The 17,353-nt window shown below is 52.3% G+C and overlaps 1 protein-coding gene across 2 annotated transcripts in view; it reads left to right on the top strand.

Annotated features, from left to right (window-relative positions):
• IGSF3 (immunoglobulin superfamily member 3) overlaps positions 1 to 14,593 on the top strand; it is a 314,733-nt gene extending 300,140 nt beyond the window's left edge. For both annotated transcript variants that reach the window (XM_085620979.1, XM_085620980.1), the window contains 3 exons: positions 1,208 to 1,615; positions 5,287 to 5,694; positions 12,768 to 14,593. In XM_085620979.1, coding sequence (XP_085477105.1) covers positions 1,208 to 1,615; positions 5,287 to 5,694; positions 12,768 to 13,018 — 1,067 coding nt within the window. In that variant the 3' untranslated portion in view covers positions 13,019 to 14,593. The remainder of the gene's footprint in view (positions 1 to 1,207; positions 1,616 to 5,286; positions 5,695 to 12,767) is intronic.
• The last annotated feature ends 2,760 nt before the right edge of the window (positions 14,594 to 17,353 follow it).

Below are 17,353 nucleotides of genomic sequence, written 5' to 3'. Positions count from 1 at the left end.
CCCAAAACCCTCACACTTTTATACACTACCGCATGGGCATTTACAGGACCCAAAACCCTCACACATTTATACACTACCGCATGGGCATTCACAGCACCCAAAACCCTCACACATTTATACACTACCGCATGGGCATTCACAGCACCCAAACCCTCCCACATTTATACAATACCGCATGGGCATTCACAGCACCCAAAACCCTCACACTTTTATACACTACCGCAAGGGCATTTACAGGACCCAAAACCCTCACACATTTATACACTACCGCATGGGCATTCACAGCATCCAAAACCCTCCCACATTTATACACTACCACAGGAATGTTCATAGCGTCCAAAATCCTCACGCATTTATACACTACCGCATCGGCATTCGCAGCACAACATCCAAAGCCGTCACACACTTATACACCACTGCATAGTCATTCACAGCACACCCCAAATACATCACACATTTATACACTACCACATGGTCATTGGCAACACACCACCCAACACCTCACACATTTCTTCTCTTTCTACCACATGGGCATTCGCAGCACACTGCCCAATCCCTCCTGCCTACCAGTATACCAGACATCCATGGACATGCACCCACATGCAATCCACCCAACACACAGTATTAACACACCTTCAGAAATCCCATACCTGCAGTACACTTCCAAGTGCCGGGTTGTGATTCACACGCTCAGACACCTTCGAGACATGCATCCATGCAAAGACACTTGCATCGCGTGGTCTACACCCATACATACTTCCTCTCCCTATATGCGCATTTCATCCCCTCACCTCCGTATGTCTGCTTGCCTCACACATTAATTCACACACATTTGCACACCGCCACACATACTCTGCTGACATACCCCCACCGCCTTTCATGATTACCTCCCTGGTCTAGCTGCTCAGATAGGCCTAGCAGTAATCCGCTCTGGGATGGATAGCGCCTCTTTGATTTTTTCCTTCCGCTGATCGGTCATTGACCGGCTCTTTAATTAAGCCCCGGATGCTGCGGGCTTTCCACTGATCCGGACTTATCTCCGATTAATTCGTCTAATGAGGCACTGCCATGGATCTGATGCTCTGGGAGCCGGATGTGGTGGGAAGGTTGTGGGTCCCACAGCCACTCACCTCCTAGGTCCAGTCATTCCAGCGTTTTCAATGGTCTCATCTCTCTCTCTCTCTCTCTTTCTCTCGCTATCTCATAGATAACAACCTGCAGATGAGCCAGCTGCAGCGCAACATCTCGGTCCTAGAGAGCGAGCGGGTGTCCATGGAGTGCACCGTCACCAACCGCACAAGTGCCCAGTCGCGCATCGCGGTGGGCTGGTACGTGTGGAAGCCGGGACAGCCCGAGAAGCAGAGCGTGCTGCAGCTGACCCGCGAGGCCACGCTGCGCTACGGAGAGGGGGCTGCGGAAGGGGATCTGGCCCAGAGGCTGCAGCTGGAAAGCCCCACCCCCGGCCTGTACCGCCTCGCCATCCAGCAGGCGGAGCTGCAGGACAGCGGGGTCTACAACTGCCGCGCCGAGGAGTGGCTGCTCAACGCCAACAACGAGTGGTACAAGCGGGCCGAGGACGTGTCCGGGCTCACTGTGGTCAACGTGCAGCTCCCAGGTGAGAGGCGTTAGCGATTTAAGGTGGGTGAGTTTTAATGTGTGCTCCTCATGGCAGCTGCAGAGCGAGCTCAGGGATTGGCTGGGCTCTCTGAAAACAAACACCTCAAAGAGGTGAAGGAAGGAACAATGAGTGCTCCTTTCTCACTCTCTAACCTTTACAGGAGGGCTTGACGGACCTAGGCTAAGAATCGTGCTGGCCCTAGTGCTGCACCTGTATGTATGAGGAAAACCTGCAGTGCTGAATGAAGCGGACACTGCTGTCCCTAGTGCTGCACCTGTGTATGAGGAAAACCTGCTCTGATGAATGAAGCTTGCACTGCTGTCCCTAGTGCTGCACCTGTATGTATGAGGAAAGCTTGCTCTACTCCCGCTCTGTGTGAATGAAGCTTGCGCTGCTACTGTCCATATTGTGTGTATGCAATGGAAGCTTGTATTGTTGCCATCTGTTCTAAACCTGCATGTATGAGGAAAGCCTGCTCTGCTGAATGAAGCTTGCACTGCTGCCCCTAGTGCTGCACCTGTGTATGAGGAAAACCTGCTCTATTGAATGAAGCTTGCACTGCTGCCCCTAGTGCTGCACCCGTATGTATGAGGAATGCTTGCTCTACTCCCGCTCTGTGTGAATGAAGCTTGCACTGCTACTGTCCATATTGTGTGTGTGCAATGGAAGCTTGTATTGTTGCCATCTGTGCTAAACCTGCATGTATGAGGAAAGCCTGCTCTGCTGAATGAAGCTTGCACTGCTGTCCTTAGTGCCACACCTGCTGTGTTCGAGGAAAGCCTGCTCTGCTGCCTCCCGGTCTGTGTGTAAGTGAAGCTTGCACTGCTGCCCCTAGTGCTGCACCTTCCATGGCTGAGGAAAGCCTGCTCTGCTGAATGAAGCTTGCTCTGCTGCCCCTTGTGCCACACCTGCTGTCTCTGAGGTAAACCTGTTCTGCTGCCTCCTGGTCTGTGTACAAGTGAAGCTTGCACTGCTGCCCCTAGTGCTGCACCTGCCATGGCAAGGGAAGCCTGCCCTGCTGAATATAGCTTGCACTGCTGCCCCTAGAGCCGCACCTGCTGTGTCCAAGGAAAGCCTGCTATGCTGCCTCCTGGTCTGTGTGGGAGTGAATCTTGCACTGCTGCCCCTAGTGCTGCACCTGCCATGGCTAGGGAAGCTTGCCCTGCTGAATGAAGCATGCACTGCTGCCCCTAGAGCTGCACCTGCTTCGTCCAAGAAAAGCCTGCTCTGCTGCCTCCCGGTCTGTGTGTGAGTGAAGCTTGCACCGCTGCCCCTAGTGCCGCACCTGCTGTGTCTGAGGAAAGCCTGCTCTGCTGCCTCCCGGTCTGTGTGTGAGTGAAGCTTGCACTGCTGCCCCCTAGTGCCCCACCTGCCATGGCTGAGGAAAGCCTGCTCTGCTAAATGAAGCTTACATTGCTGCTGCCTCTATTGTGTGTGAGGGAAGTTTCCACTGCTGCCATCTATGCTGCACTTGCAGTGTCTGAGGGAAACCTGCTGTGCTCTCACCCCATTCTGTGTGTGTGAAGCGTACACTGCTGCCCCCAAGTGTGCACCTGCCATGGCTGAAGAAAGCCTACTCTGCTGAATGAAGCTTGCTCTGCTGCCCCTAGTGCCACATCTGCTGTGTCTGCGGAAAGCCTGCTCTGCTGCCTCCCAGTCTGGTGGTGAGTGAATCTTGCACTGCTGCCCCTAGTGCTGCACCAGCCATGGCTGAGGAAAGCCTGCTCTGCTGAATGAAGCTTGCACTGCTGCCCCTAGTGCCTCACCTGCTGTGTCTGAGGAAAGCTTGCTCTACTGCCTCCTGGTCTGTGTGTGAGTGAAGCTTGCACTGCTGTCCTTAGTGCCACGCCTGCTGTGCCTGAGGAAAGCCTGCCCTGCTGAATGAAGATTACACTGCCGCTGCCTCTATTGTGTTGCACTTGCAGTGTCTGAGGGAAGCCTGCTGTGCTCCCGCCCCATTATGTGTGTGAGTGAAGCTTGCACTACTTACTGCCCCTAGTACCACACCTACTGTGTCTGAGGGAGCCTACTCTGATGCCTCCCTGCTCTGTGTGAGTGAAGCTTGCACTGCTGCTGCCTATGTTGTGTGTGAGTGAAGCTTGCACTGCTGCCCCTAGTGCCACATCTGCTGTGTCTGCGGAAAGCCTGCTCTGCTGCCTCCCGGTCTGGGTGTGAGTGAAGCTTGCACTGCTGCCCCTAGTGCCGCTCCTGCCTTGGCAGAAGAAAGCCTGCTCTGCTGAATGAAGCTTGCATTGCTGCTGCCTCTACTTTGTGCGAGGGAAGTTTCCACTGCTGCCATCTATGCTGCACTTGCAGTGTCTGAGGGAAGCCTATTGTGCTCCCACCCCATTCTGTTTGAGTGAAGCTTGCACTGCTGCTTCTCCTGGTGTTGCACCTGCTGTGTCTGAGGAAAGCCCGCTCTGCTGATTGAAGCATGATCTGCAGCTGCCTGTGCTGTACTTCTCAGGTGTGTGTGATGGAAGCTTGCACTGCTGCTGTCTGGGCTGTTCTATTGTGTGGGTAATTGATGCATGACTTGCAGCTGCTGAGGCTGTACTTCTGATGTGCAAGGGAAGCTTGCACTGCTACTGGGGTTATATTCTATGGATAACTGAATAACTGAAGCATGATCTGCAGCTCCCCGTGCTGTACTTCGAGTGGGTGAGGGAAGCTTGCACTGCTGCTGCTATGGTTGTGTTCTGTTGGTCACTGAAGCATGACCTGCAGCTGCCAATGCTGTAGCTCTCAGGTGTGTGAGGGAAGCTTGCACTGCTGCCAGGGTTATATTCTATAGATCTCTGAAACATGATCTGCAGGTCCCCGTGCTGTACTTTTTGAGTGTGAGGGAAGCTTGCACTGCTGTTGCCCGAACTGTTCTTTGGGTAAGATAGGGTTTGTGCATGTTCGGCTTGTGCTGCACATGTCCTGTATGTGTGGGAAACCTGCACCTGCGCTGCCTTTGCTGTACCTGTTTTGTGGTGACTGAAGGTTACGCTGGTTTAGCCTGATGTGCAGCTGTTCTGTGTGGAGGAAGCTTGCATTACTGCTGCCTAAGCTCCCACCTTCTTTATAAGGTTTCCATTGCTGAACTAATCAGAAGTGGGTAGAACCTGACCAGCTCTAGAATAGATTAAGGCCTCCCCTCTTGTTTCTACATCTGACCTTTGCCCTCAGTTGAGCAGGGGCTTAGGAAATGCCACAAAGGGACCAGCTTTGGGGCCTCTGGGGTAGAACCAAAGTCCACCTGCCAGAGACATGTCACGGCTGGGATACACCCACTATGCACCGATGCTCCGGCTAGTCTCACGGGACTCCTGACCTGCAGGAAGGCCTGCTAATGCTACGTGGCCAGCTCTGGTGGCTTAGTGGACTAATGCGTCCACTTTAGGGGCCTCTGTTTGATCTCATGGTCACAGGTTCAAACCCTGTTGGGTCATTCAACCTTTGAGCCTTCCAAGGTTGATAACATGACTCCCATTGAGTTGGGTAACAATAAACAGCTGTTATTCAGTACCAAGATACCCTTGGGTGAACGTGCGCTTTACAAATACACGTTATGCTATGCTTAAAGATGTTTGCAGCAGAGGCATTGAGTGTTTGTGTCTGTTGTTGCCGGATGGTTGACCAGTTGTGTTGTAACTAGAATTACTCTTTTTTTCCCCTGGCAGAGGAGGCCTTGCAGCTGGATACCGCATCGTCCAACGTCACTGTGGCCGAGGGGGCACCCATCCAGCTGGACTGCAGCATCCTGTCCCGGTCCAGCCCTGACTCTCACTTCGCCCTGCTCTGGTACGTGCTCCGCGCCAAGGCCGGTGATGGACAAGTGGAGAAGGAGCCGGTGTTCGGCGTGGACCAAGATGGCGTCTTCAAGCCGGAGTCCGCCCGCTGGCAGGGCCGGCTGCAGTTCCAGAGGCTTTCGCCAGGGCTCTGCAGGCTGACGGTGCTGGCTGCCCAGGCGGCGGATGCCGGCAACTACTCGTGCCATGTGGAGGAGTGGCTGCCCCGGCTGAAAGGGGCCTGGTACCGGCTGGCGGAGGAGGAGTCTGGGGTGGCGGTGATCCATGTGACCAGCACAGGTGAGTGGGCAGTGCTTATTTTGAGCCAGTGGTTTGCATAACAATATTTGTTTATTAAATCAATATACAAGTTTTATATATATAGAGGATGTGGTGTAACGGTGTCAGCACACTATCCTGTGATTCTGGGTAAATCCCATAATCTTCCTGTGTCTACAGAAAATGAATGTGTCTTTGTGTAATGTAACTGGTGCCCGCGTAAAGTGCTCCAATACCTTTGGGTCGAGTTGAAGGTATGAAAAACTGCACAAAACGAAGACATTAAAAATGACTAATACCTGCCCCCCAGCCGCTCTAATAGCTTCGGGGGGTCTGAAATAGCCAGCTGGTAGGTGCAATTGGTGGTGCAGGGTGCAGTGGCATCCTGGCAAGGGCCCTGGCACTTATTTACTTACAAATTATGCACTGTGAGAGTTGTGTTGTGCACACAGACCGTATTAGCCTGATCAGTAGCCTGAGAGGTTGCACTTTTACTTATTTTTAAATGTAAATAAAATATACATGGTAATACCGCAGCGTAGAGTGACGCAGCAGGGGATCAGAGGGCTTCACTCAGCAGCAGTGGGTTTCCAAGCAAGGCTTAAAAACAAACCCAGTTCTAATCCAAAACACAATGTCCATGTGTGTGTCATACACAAAGTGTTGTGTCCCACAGAGGCGCTCGCAAGGCTCAGCCAGCATTACTGGATAATCTTGTTGAAGCCTCTGTGTTCATAGACCCCCTATGTGCTTAGACGCCTCTCTGTGCGCTTAGACCCCGCTCTGTGCGCTTAGACCCCCTATCTGTGCGCTTAGACCCCCTATCTGCAGACCTCTCTGCGCCCAGACCTCTCTGCGCCTAGACCTCTCTGCGTGAGGAGCTTGAAGGTGATCCTCTTGTTGAGGGGCAGCCAGTGCAGGTCCCTCAGGTGGGCAGTGATGTGGCTGTGGTGTGGGATGTCGAGGATGAGGCATGGAGAGGCGTTCTGTATGCGTTGTAGTCTTTTCTGGAGCTTGGCTGTGGTTCCCGGGTAGAGGGCATTGCTGTAGTCCAGCCTAATGCTGACGAGGGCTTAGGTAACCATCCTTCTGGTTCCAGTGGGGATCCATCTGTAGATCTTGCGAAGCTTACAGAGGGAGTTGAAGCAGGAGGAGGAGACGGAGTTGACTTGCTGGGTCATTGATCGAGATGAGTCCAGGATGACCCCAGGTTGCGTGCATGGTCGGTTGGAGTCGGTGCAGCTCCTAGCATGGCCGGCCACCATGAGACATCCCAGGCGGAGGGGGTGGAGCCAAGGATGAGGACCTCTGTCTTGTCAGAGTTCCGTTTCAGTCGGCTGCTCTTCATCCACTCGGCGACAGCCTTCATTCCTTTGTGGACCTCTATGCGCCCAGACCTCTGTGCTTAGACGCCTCTCTGTGCTTAGACCCCCTATCTGCTTAGACCCCCTATCTGCTTAGACCCCTATGCGTCCGGACCCCTATGCGTCCGGACCCCTATGCGTCCGGACCCCTATGCGATCAGACCCCTATGCGTCCGGACCCCTATGCGTCCGGACCCCTATGCGTCCGGACCCCTATGCGCCCAGACCTCTATGCGCCTAGACCCCTATGCACGTAAACCTGTATGTGGTTAGACCCTATGCGCTTAGACCTCTAGGCACTTAGACCTGTAAGAAGCGCTTAGGAAGGTGTTGTATCCTCTGGTGGCAGCTGACCCATAAGGAAGTAACTCTGGGTCCAGAAGGCTGAGATGAACTAGGGTGCAGCTCAACCAGCTACAACTATCTCCAATCCCAGATCGATGGCCCTTGTCCAGCGGTGACCAATTGAATGTACAGCACTCCCGCTTTGAAATGCACGAGGAGGCTGCATAGGGACCTCCCTGCGTAGGGAACTCCCTGCATAGCGTCGCTCTCTGTACCATTGAGAATCTTTCTCTTTACCTGCGTTTGAAGCTCTTCCCCTCAAGCATTCATGGATGTCTGAGACCTGCTCTAGTGCTGTGAGGCTGACGGGATCTATGGCAGCGCTTGATATGGCTCATGAATTTGCTTATCGTTCGGCCTCCCAGGCACAACGGACGAGCCTTTGACTCGGTGTCCAGCCGGGGACACAACCCTGAAGCAAGCGGGGGCCATCGGTGGCTCAGAGTATATGATGCCCCCAGCCTGGACCACGATTCAGAATCGCTGCAGAAGTGTCATGCTCCCTGTTCCTGTGCCATGCCTCCCCGCCTCTGTGCCATGCCCCCCCGCCTCTGTGCCATGCCCCCGGCCTCTGTGCCATGCCCCCGGCCTCTGTGCCTTGCCCCCGCCTCTGTGCCATGCCCCCCGCCTCTGTGCCATGCCCCCCGCCTCTGTGCCATGCCCCCGCCTCTGTACCATGCCCCCCCGCCTCTGTGCCATGCCCCCCGCCTCTGTGCCATGCCCCTGCCTCTGTGCCATGCCCTCCTGCCTCTGTGCCATGCCCTCCTGCCTCTGTGCCATGCCCCCTGCCTCTGTGCCATGCCCCCTGCCGCTGTGCCATGCCCCCTGCTGCTGTGCCATGCCCCCTGCCGCTGTGCCATGCCCCCCTGCCTCTGTGCCATGCCCCCCTGCCTCTGTGCCATGTCCCCCTGCCTCTGTGCCATGTCCCCCTGCCTCTGTGCCATGTCCCCCTGCCGCTGTGCCATGTCCCCCTGCCGCTGTGCCATGTCCCCCTGCCTCTGTGCCATGTCCCCCTGCCTCTGTGCCATGCCACCCTTCCTCTGTGCCATGCCACCCTTCCTCTGTGCCATGCCACCCTTCCTCTGTGCCATGCCACCCTTCCTCTGTGCCATGCTCCCCTGCCTCTGTGCCATGCTCCCCTGCCTCTGTGCCATGCTCCCCTGCCTCTGTGCCATGCCCCCTGCCTCGTGCCATGGCGCGCAGGTGTCATTAGGACCGCTCCCGGGGATGGGAGACAGCGACTCCCGACCCTCTAGCACAAGGTGACAATCTCTGCAGGGGTCCTTAATGCCAGTGTGAGGTGCAGCTTCAAATGGTTCACAGCGGAAGAACGCGTGTTCACTATTTTATCCAGGACAAACCTTGGCAGTGCCCTAAAGATTCCTGGGCCCCTTCATTCATCACAGTTGCCCCTCATGCTGCCCCCGCCCTTACAGCTTCTCTCCACCACTTCCACATGCCCCCCCTACCCCCCACCCCAGAGCCTGGGCAAGACCAGTGTTAGATCATCTCTGCCTCAGCATGGCCTGTCCAGCTGTCAGTCCGCAGCCAGTCTGCTAGCTCCTTGAGGCCTGCGGTGGGTGCTTCTGCCCTTGACATCCTGGCCTTGTATTAATCTGAAGCTGCAACAAAGGTGTTCCCGAGGAGACGACTCCCCTCAACAGCTTGACCCAGAGGAGACGACACCCCTCAACAGCCTGACCCAGAGTAGACGACACCGCTCAACAGCCTGACCCAGACTAAGGCACACCTGGGCAGTCATCTTTCCGAAGCGCCTCGAAGTCTCAGATTCTCAAGAGGGGGTTCACTCAGTCTGTAAGAACCTGCACTCCCCGCTTCTGAAGCGTGTTTGAAGGCGTGAGATAATCGGCGTTCCGTTATTCACTGGAGCAGCACTTTGAGACCCAGACGGGTGATTTGCAGCGCTTTATAAATCCTTGAGTGATTGATTAAAATAAAGGGCACCGCTGAGACCTGTAGCTCTCACATTAATTCATTGAGCCACCCCAGATATGTTCCCGGTTTCTGAAGTCCATTTAAAGCCTGGTGCACAGGACCGAACTGAAGACAGGGGAGTTGTATGTGGCATGGTAAGGCCACCACACGCTGGCATGATTTCCCGAGGCCATCTTTCCATGCCCTGCTCATCGGAGACTTCTACAGGACTGTGCATACAACCGTTTTAACATGGGCTGCGCATTCACCAATTAAATAACATGGACTGTGCATACAACCGTTATAACATGGGCTGCGCATACACCCGTTAAATAACATGGACTGTGCATACAACCGTTATAACATGGGCTGCGCATAAACCCGTTAAATAACATGGACTGCGCATACAACAGTTATAACATGGGCTGCGCATTCACCCATGAAATAACATGGACTGCGCATACACCCGTTATTACATCGGGGTCTCCATGTTCACAATCCAATTTTTGTACTCTCTGGAAAAATTAACTATTGTACTTAGTCGCTCATATTATTTTATTGTGGGTTTGTGTAGAGTGCTTCTCACTTCGCCACGGCATGCCTATCTAAAAGCACTGGAACCTTTGCTGAGCTTCAGTGCGTCCCTCACACCACCCAGACGTGGGGCTTCTGGTCCCTACCCTCCTCGCGCTGCCCAGACGTGGGGCTTCTGGTCCCTACCCTCCTCGCGCTGCCCAGACGTGGGGCTTCTGGTCCCTACCCTCCTCGCGCTGGCCAGACGTGGGGCTTCTGGTCCCTACCCTCCTCGCGCCACCCAGACGTGGGGCTTGTAGTTCCTACGTCCCTCGCGCTGACCAGACGTGGGGCTTCTAGTCCCTACATCCCTTGCGCCACCCAGAAGCAGGGCTTCTAGTTACTACGTTCCTCACGCCGCCCAGAAGTGGGGCTTCTAGATCCTACGTCCCCCGCGCCACCCAGAAGCAGGGCTTCTAGTTACTACATCCCCCGCGCCACCCAGAAGCAGGGCTTCTAGTTACTACATCCCCCGCGCCACCCAGAATGGGGCTTCTAGATCCTACGTCCCCTGCGCCACCTAGAAGCGGGGCTTCTAGTCCCTACACCTCCTGCACCACCCAGAAGTAGAGCTTCTAGTTCCTACTTCCCCGCGCCGTCCAGGAGCGGGTGCTTCTAGTTTCTACAACCCTGCACCACCAAGAAGTGGGGCCTCCAGTTCCTACGTCCCCATGCTGCCCAGGAGTGGGGCTTCTAGTTCCTACGTTCCTTGCACCACCCAGAAGTGGGAGAAGTGGGGCCTCTAGTTACTACGTTCCTCGCTCCCCTAGAAGCAGGTCTTCTAGTTCCTATGTCACCCACGCTGCCCAGAAGCCCATACCATGTGAAACATCCACATTGGCCATAATTCCCCCCCAAAAATCTATCTAGAGTGAAATTGTGTCTCCTACCTTCGTCTGGTTCTAGTGTGCAGTATCCAAGGAGGTTCATAAATGGTCGTGTTTTGTGACCGTCTCATCGCATTAAGCGGTTTGTTTGATAATGTCTGTGCCACATAATTGATTCTGTCCAGCCTCCTGGCTGACGCCATGGTCCTCAGTAGGGAACTGTATCTACTTCTGGATGTTGTGGGCTGCACTGGCCAACACTTCTCTGTCTGTGTTGTGGACCCCCCCTCCCCACAGGAAGCCCTGAGGATCGGTGTCTAGCGCTGCGCGTTGCTGGTGTCTTCAGACCGGGGGTAGGAAGAACGGGTTGACTGTTGGAAGGTGTGGGTGACGCCCAATCAGGAGCGGCGGGTACCCAAGTCTGAGATTCTTCCGTAAACCATCTCAGTGGCAGTTGAGACTGAAGCTTTCAGGTGTTTTCAGAACTTCACGTGGTTCAGATCAGCTCCTAGGTTGGGGTGAAGGGCCCTCCGAAGTCCTGGTCCTTGCACACCCCAATATCGATTGAGATCTGGTGAAGGCTCCTTGGTGCCTTTCACAGAGGTGCTACAGAAGGTTCTTCTAAAGTCTTCTCCTTTCATGAAGGGCTCGAGGGATCACCATCAGCATCGATGGAGATCTGGTGAAGGCTCCTTGGTGCCTTTCACAGAGGTGCTGCAGAAGGTTCTTCTAAAGTCTTCTCCTTTCATGAAGGGCTTGAGGGACCACCATCAGCATCGATTGAGATCTGGTGAAGGCTCCTTGGTGCCTTTCACAGAGGTGCTGCAGAAGGTTCTTCTAAAGTCTTCTCCTTTCATGAAGGGCTCGAGGGATCACCATCAGCATCGATTGAGATCTGGTGAAGGCTCCTGGTGCCTTTCACAGAGGTGCTGCAGAAGGTTCTTCTAAAGTCTTCTCCTTTCATGAAGGGCTCGAGGGATCACCATCAGCATCGATTGAGATCTGGTGAAGGCTCCTGGTGCCTTTCACAGAGGTGCTGCTGAAGGTTCTTCTAAAGTCTTCTCCTTTCATGAAGGGCTCGAGGGATCACCATCAGCATCGATTGAGATCTGGTGAAGGCTCCTGGTGCCTTTCACAGAGGTGCTGCTGAAGGTTCTTCTAAAGTCTTCTCCTTTCATGAAGGGCTTGAGGGACCACCATCAGCATCGATTGAGATCTGGTGAAGGCTCTTTGGTGCCTTTCACAGAGGTGCTGCAGAAGGTTCTTCTAAAGTCTTCTCCTTTCATGAAGGGCTTGAGGGATCACCATCAGTATCGATTGAGATCTGGTGAAGGCTTGTTGGTGCCTTTCACAGAGGTGCTGCAGAAGGTTCGTCTAAAGTCTTCTCCCTTCATGAAGCTGATCCTGACTCCCAGCTCCGAGCACACAGGCGGGAGGACCCCAGCATGGAGGACAGTGCATGAGACACCGAGGTCCCAGCTTTCATTGGGGGTGGGCTGCTTGCAGCGATGGAATCATCTCAAATAAAGCATCTAGTCTCATCAATAGGAGATAGTGTGGAAGAAGAGGTCAGATGGTCAGCTGAAGATCGGGGCGCGAGGAGAGAACGGTCCAAAGATAACACCTGCAGACAGAACCGTTCACCTCTAAAATGTGGAATTGCTAAAAGATAGATGTTTGGGCACATTTAGGCTTGGGTGGCTGAGGGATTTCATCTCTGGAACCTGATGGACACAGGTACTCTCGTGGGCAGAGGGTTGTCAATCTCTCCTCTAGGCCTGAACAGTTATATAGCTATTTCTGAGAGAACATGATCACCTAGGGGTTGGTAGGGTTGGGAGCCTGCAGATAGACAGTGTCTTCCACGCCTAGGACTGCATCCTTCAGCAGTTCAGTTTAGGGGGATGGACCTCTTATTTGTAGTCTGCTCTCAATAAAATGGAATATTTCTGTTTAGAACGTTAATAAATGCCACATTTTCCCTGAAACACAAAACGGTACGAACGGAATCTTGCCACATGTTACCTTGTTTTCTTCTTTCTCCCACCAGGGTCCACCTTGCAGTCCGTCATCTGCTCCAACGACAGCCTCTTCTACTTCGTGGTCTTTTACCCCTTCCCGATCTTCGGCATCCTCATCATCACCATCCTCCTGGTGCGCTTCAAGACGCGCCACTCCAGCAAGAGCTCGGAAGGTAAAAACGGGGTCCCCCTGCTGTGGATCAAGGAGCCGCACCTCAACTACTCTCCCACCTGCCTGGAGCCCCCAGTTCTGAGCATCCACCCCGGGGCCATCGACTAAGACCCTGCTCCCGGCCACCAAGGAAGAGACCTCTATTTTTGTTTCCAGTAGCCTTCCCCAGTGGCACCAGACCTCGCTTCGGGCGAGGCGGCCATTACAAGCGTTTGGCTACTGATGGAGATGCTCTCACAGCGCCAAGGAGCAACTTTGGAGGACAAAGCAGCCACAGGGCCGCAAGACTTGTATATAATAATTTTTGTAATCCTTTGTCTTCGGGCCATCAGTGTCTTGTGGGCGAGAAGCGGCTGTGCAGCGTGGGCGTTGGGTGCAGAGGACGCATGGATGGCCATACTGCCACCTGGGGCTCGGTCCTCACTGATTCCACTCGTGCTTTGTCCAAAACAACAAGCCCCTGGATTTTTCATCTGCCATATTTAGTTCTGTAGAAGTCTGCTTCCTTGCTCTGTTTCTTTTGGACCCCACCATGATCGGAGACCACCTTCTGGAAGGGGGTACCAGGAGCCCAAGGGATTGGGGACCACCTTCTGGGAGGCGATGGAGGGAGCCTGAGTGATGTCCAGGGAGCTTCAGTGTGGGGTCTCAGTGGGTAACAGTTCACAGGAGGGACCATCCTATTCCTGCCCCCTGGCTTTCCTTCATCTGTCTACAGAACAAACACTGCCTTTCCCCTCCGGACTAGAGAGGGTTGCAGTTCCTGCCCCCCGCACAGAGACTGGGGGAACATGGGGGCAAAAAGGACCATTCTTCGAGACGTGTTTATTTCAGGACACACAAGGAGGCTGCAGCTGTTGAAGGAATCCGAGCTGAATTGTGAAATGCCGAGTACTCTTCTGGCAGAAGCCTCCGTGGATACAACATGTCCACTGCAATTTCCAAATATTTATAGGAACATTCTTTTATTTCTAAACATGTTGACATTTTACTTGCAATGTTTGCCTAATGTGAGGAAGACTTAAACTACATTTAAAAAGCTTTTCAGTTAACCCTCTTTGGTCACATGGTGACCTTGCAATCGGCAACCCTTGGCTAGCAGGCGGTCCATGTCACGGTATCCATGCACGGACAGAAATCCATAATCAAACCGCTTCCCTGAATGTTAGAATTCTGTTTTATTGCAATTTTGTATCTACTTTTAGTGTATTTATTGTAAAATAACACACTTTGTAAGACTATGAGTTCCCACATCATTGGCTGGCTTGTCTCGTCAGCTGTAGAAAGGGAACGCTCTCGGAAGGCAGCCATTTTGACACTATTTAGTACCCAGCGATGGAAGGAAAAAAACGTGTGACTGCTCAGTACTTTAAATACAAAGTCCCCACGAGGCATGTTTTATGGTACTTGTTGAGAGTAAAAACACTACATTTACTGCGTTAAGACAATTTCTGTAAACAATGTATGTTCCGCCTTTCTGTTTTGATGTGTTTGTGCAGTGCGACTGCCAAAGGATGTGTGCCCCGGGCACCTGCAAGGACATGGTTATCTTCTAGTGAATAGAATGTGTGTTCTCCAAACATCTGCCTGCCTCGCCCACGGGGAGCCCACAACACCTCGCGCGACATGTAGACGAGATACAAGCTGCACCAATTTGCCAAATAAACAATGTTCTAGTGTGGCCAGAGGGGCGCAAAGCCGAATTCTTACTCGCGCAGTTACTCACGGAAGAATGGTGAGCCAAAGAGGGCATCTTCTTGGATTTGTCAAGTGGTAACAAGTAAGTTGTTACCTCCCCCACCCCGTTGCAGTCAGAACCAAGGGCAAGGCGCCATCTTGTGCAATCTTTAAGCATTTGGCATGCTGTGTGGCAACAAGTTTGAACAAAGCGCTGTGGGAGGGGCCTGGTGTGAACTGTGTATGTTCTCCTTTGATGCACGAATTATGTAGATGTTGAGTTTCCCTCAGCCTGGTGGGACGAGTGATCAAGGGAGAGGAGTTGCCAAGTTAACACCTTATTCCTGCAACCGTGTGGTCCATTTGTGTTGTGCCTTCGAAGTTCTGAAACCTCTGTTGCTCGACACCATATCCACAGGTCTCCATCACGGGTTTTATGACAGAGGTGGTTTCATTGGCTCAGGACTTCATCCACTAGTCTAAGAGATAATTCACTCTGGCATGACTGGTGCGGTTTCATTGGCTAAGGAGTTCATCCATTAGTCTTAGAGATGATTCATTCTGCCATCAATGGTGCAGTTTCATTGGCTAAGGAGTTCATCCATTAGTCTTAGAGTGATTCATTCTGGCTCATGGTGCAGTTTCATTGGCTAAAGACTTCATCCACTAATCTTCGAGATGATTCACTCTGGCATGACTGGTGATGTTTCATTGGCCAAGGACTTCATCCACTGGTCTTAAAGATGATTTGCTCCGCCATTACTGTTGCGGTTTCATTGGCTAAGGATTTCATCCACTGGTCTTAGAGACGATTCACTCTGGCATGAGTGGTGCGGTTTCATTGGCTAAGGACTTCATCGTAGAGTCTTAGAGATAATTCACTCTGGCATGAGTGGTGTGGTTTCATTGGCTAAGGACTTCATCGTAGAGTCTTAGAGATAATTCACTCTGGCATGAGTGGTGTGGTTTCATTAGCCAAGGACTTCATCCACTGGTCTTAGAGATGATTCACTCTGGCATGAGTGGTGCGGTTTCATTGGCTAAGGACTTCATCGTAGAGTCTTAGAGATAATTCACTCTGGCATGAGTGGTGCGGTTTCATTGGCTAAGGACTTCATCGTAGAGTCTTAGAGAGAATTCACTCTGGCATGAGTGGTGCGGTTTCATTGGCTAAGGACTTCATCGTAGAGTCTTAGAGAGAATTCACTCTGGCATGAGTGGTGTGGTTTCATTGGCTAAGGACTTCATCGTAGAGTCTTAGAGATAATTCACTCTGGCATGAGTGGTGTGGTTTCATTAGCCAAGGACTTCATCCACTGGTCTTAGAGACGATTCACTCTGGCATGAGTGGTGCGGTTTCATTGGCTAAGGACTTCATCGTAGAGTCTTAGAGATAATTCACTCTGGCATGAGTGGTGTGGTTTCATTGGCTAAGGACTTCATCGTAGAGTCTTAGAGATAATTCACTCTGGCATGAGTGGTGTGGTTTCATTAGCCAAGGACTTCATCCACTGGTCTTAGAGATGATTCACTCTGGCATGAGTGGTGCGGTTTCATTGGCTAAGGACTTCATCGTAGAGTCTTAGAGATAATTCACTCTGGCATGAGTGGTGCGGTTTCATTGGCTAAGGACTTCATCGTAGAGTCTTAGAGAGAATTCACTCTGGCATGAGTGGTGCGGTTTCATTGGCTAAGGACTTCATCGTAGAGTCTTAGAGAGAATTCACTCTGGCATGAGTGGTGTGGTTTCATTGGCTAAGGACTTCATCGTAGAGTCTTAGAGATAATTCACTCTGGCATGAGTGGTGTGGTTTCATTAGCCAAGGACTTCATCCACTGGTCTTAGAGACGATTCACTCTGGCATGAGTGGTGCGGTTTCATTGGCTAAGGACTTCATCGTAGAGTCTTAGAGATAATTCACTCTGGCATGAGTGGTGTGGTTTCATTGGCTAAGGACTTCATCGTAGAGTCTTAGAGATAATTCACTCTGGCATGAGTGGTGTGGTTTCATTAGCCAAGGACTTCATCCACTGGTCTTAGAGATGATTCACTCTGGCATGAGTGGTGCGGTTTCATTGGCTAAGGACTTCATCGTAGAGTCTTAGAGATAATTCACTCTGGCATGAGTGGTGCGGTTTCATTGGCTAAGGACTTCATCGTAGAGTCTTAGAGAGAATTCACTCTGGCATGAGTGGTGCGGTTTCATTGGCTAAGGACTTCATCGTAGAGTCTTAGAGAGAATTCACTCTGGCATGAGTGGTGTGGTTTCATTGGCTAAGGACTTCATCGTAGAGTCTTAGAGATAATTCACTCTGGCATGAGTGGTGTGGTTTCATTAGCCAAGGACTTCATCCACTGGTCTTAGAGATGATTCACTCTGGCATGAGTGGTGCGGTTTCATTGGCTAAGGACTTCATCGTAGAGTCTTAGAGATAATTCACTCTGGCATGAGTGGTGCGGTTTCATTGGCTAAGGACTTCATCGTAGAGTCTTAGAGAGAATTCACTCTGGCATGAGTGGTGCGGTTTCATTGGCTAAGGACTTCATCGTAGAGTCTTAGAGAGAATTCACTCTGGCATGAGTGGTGTGGTTTCATTGGCTAAGGACTTCATCGTAGAGTCTTAGAGATAATTCACTCTGGCATGAGTGGTGTGGTTTCATTAGCCAAGGACTTCATCCACTGGTCTTAGAGACGATTCACTCTGGCATGAGTGGTGCGGTTTCATTGGCTAAGGACTTCATCGTAGAGTCTTAGAGATAATTCA

The sequence above is a fragment of the Triturus cristatus genome, chromosome 8, assembly GCF_964204655.1.
Source record: "Triturus cristatus chromosome 8, aTriCri1.1, whole genome shotgun sequence".
Classification (NCBI taxonomy): Eukaryota; Metazoa; Chordata; class Amphibia; order Caudata; family Salamandridae; genus Triturus; species Triturus cristatus.
The sequence above is the reverse complement of the archived record's forward strand: the minus strand, read 5'-3'. Positions and strand labels throughout refer to the sequence as shown.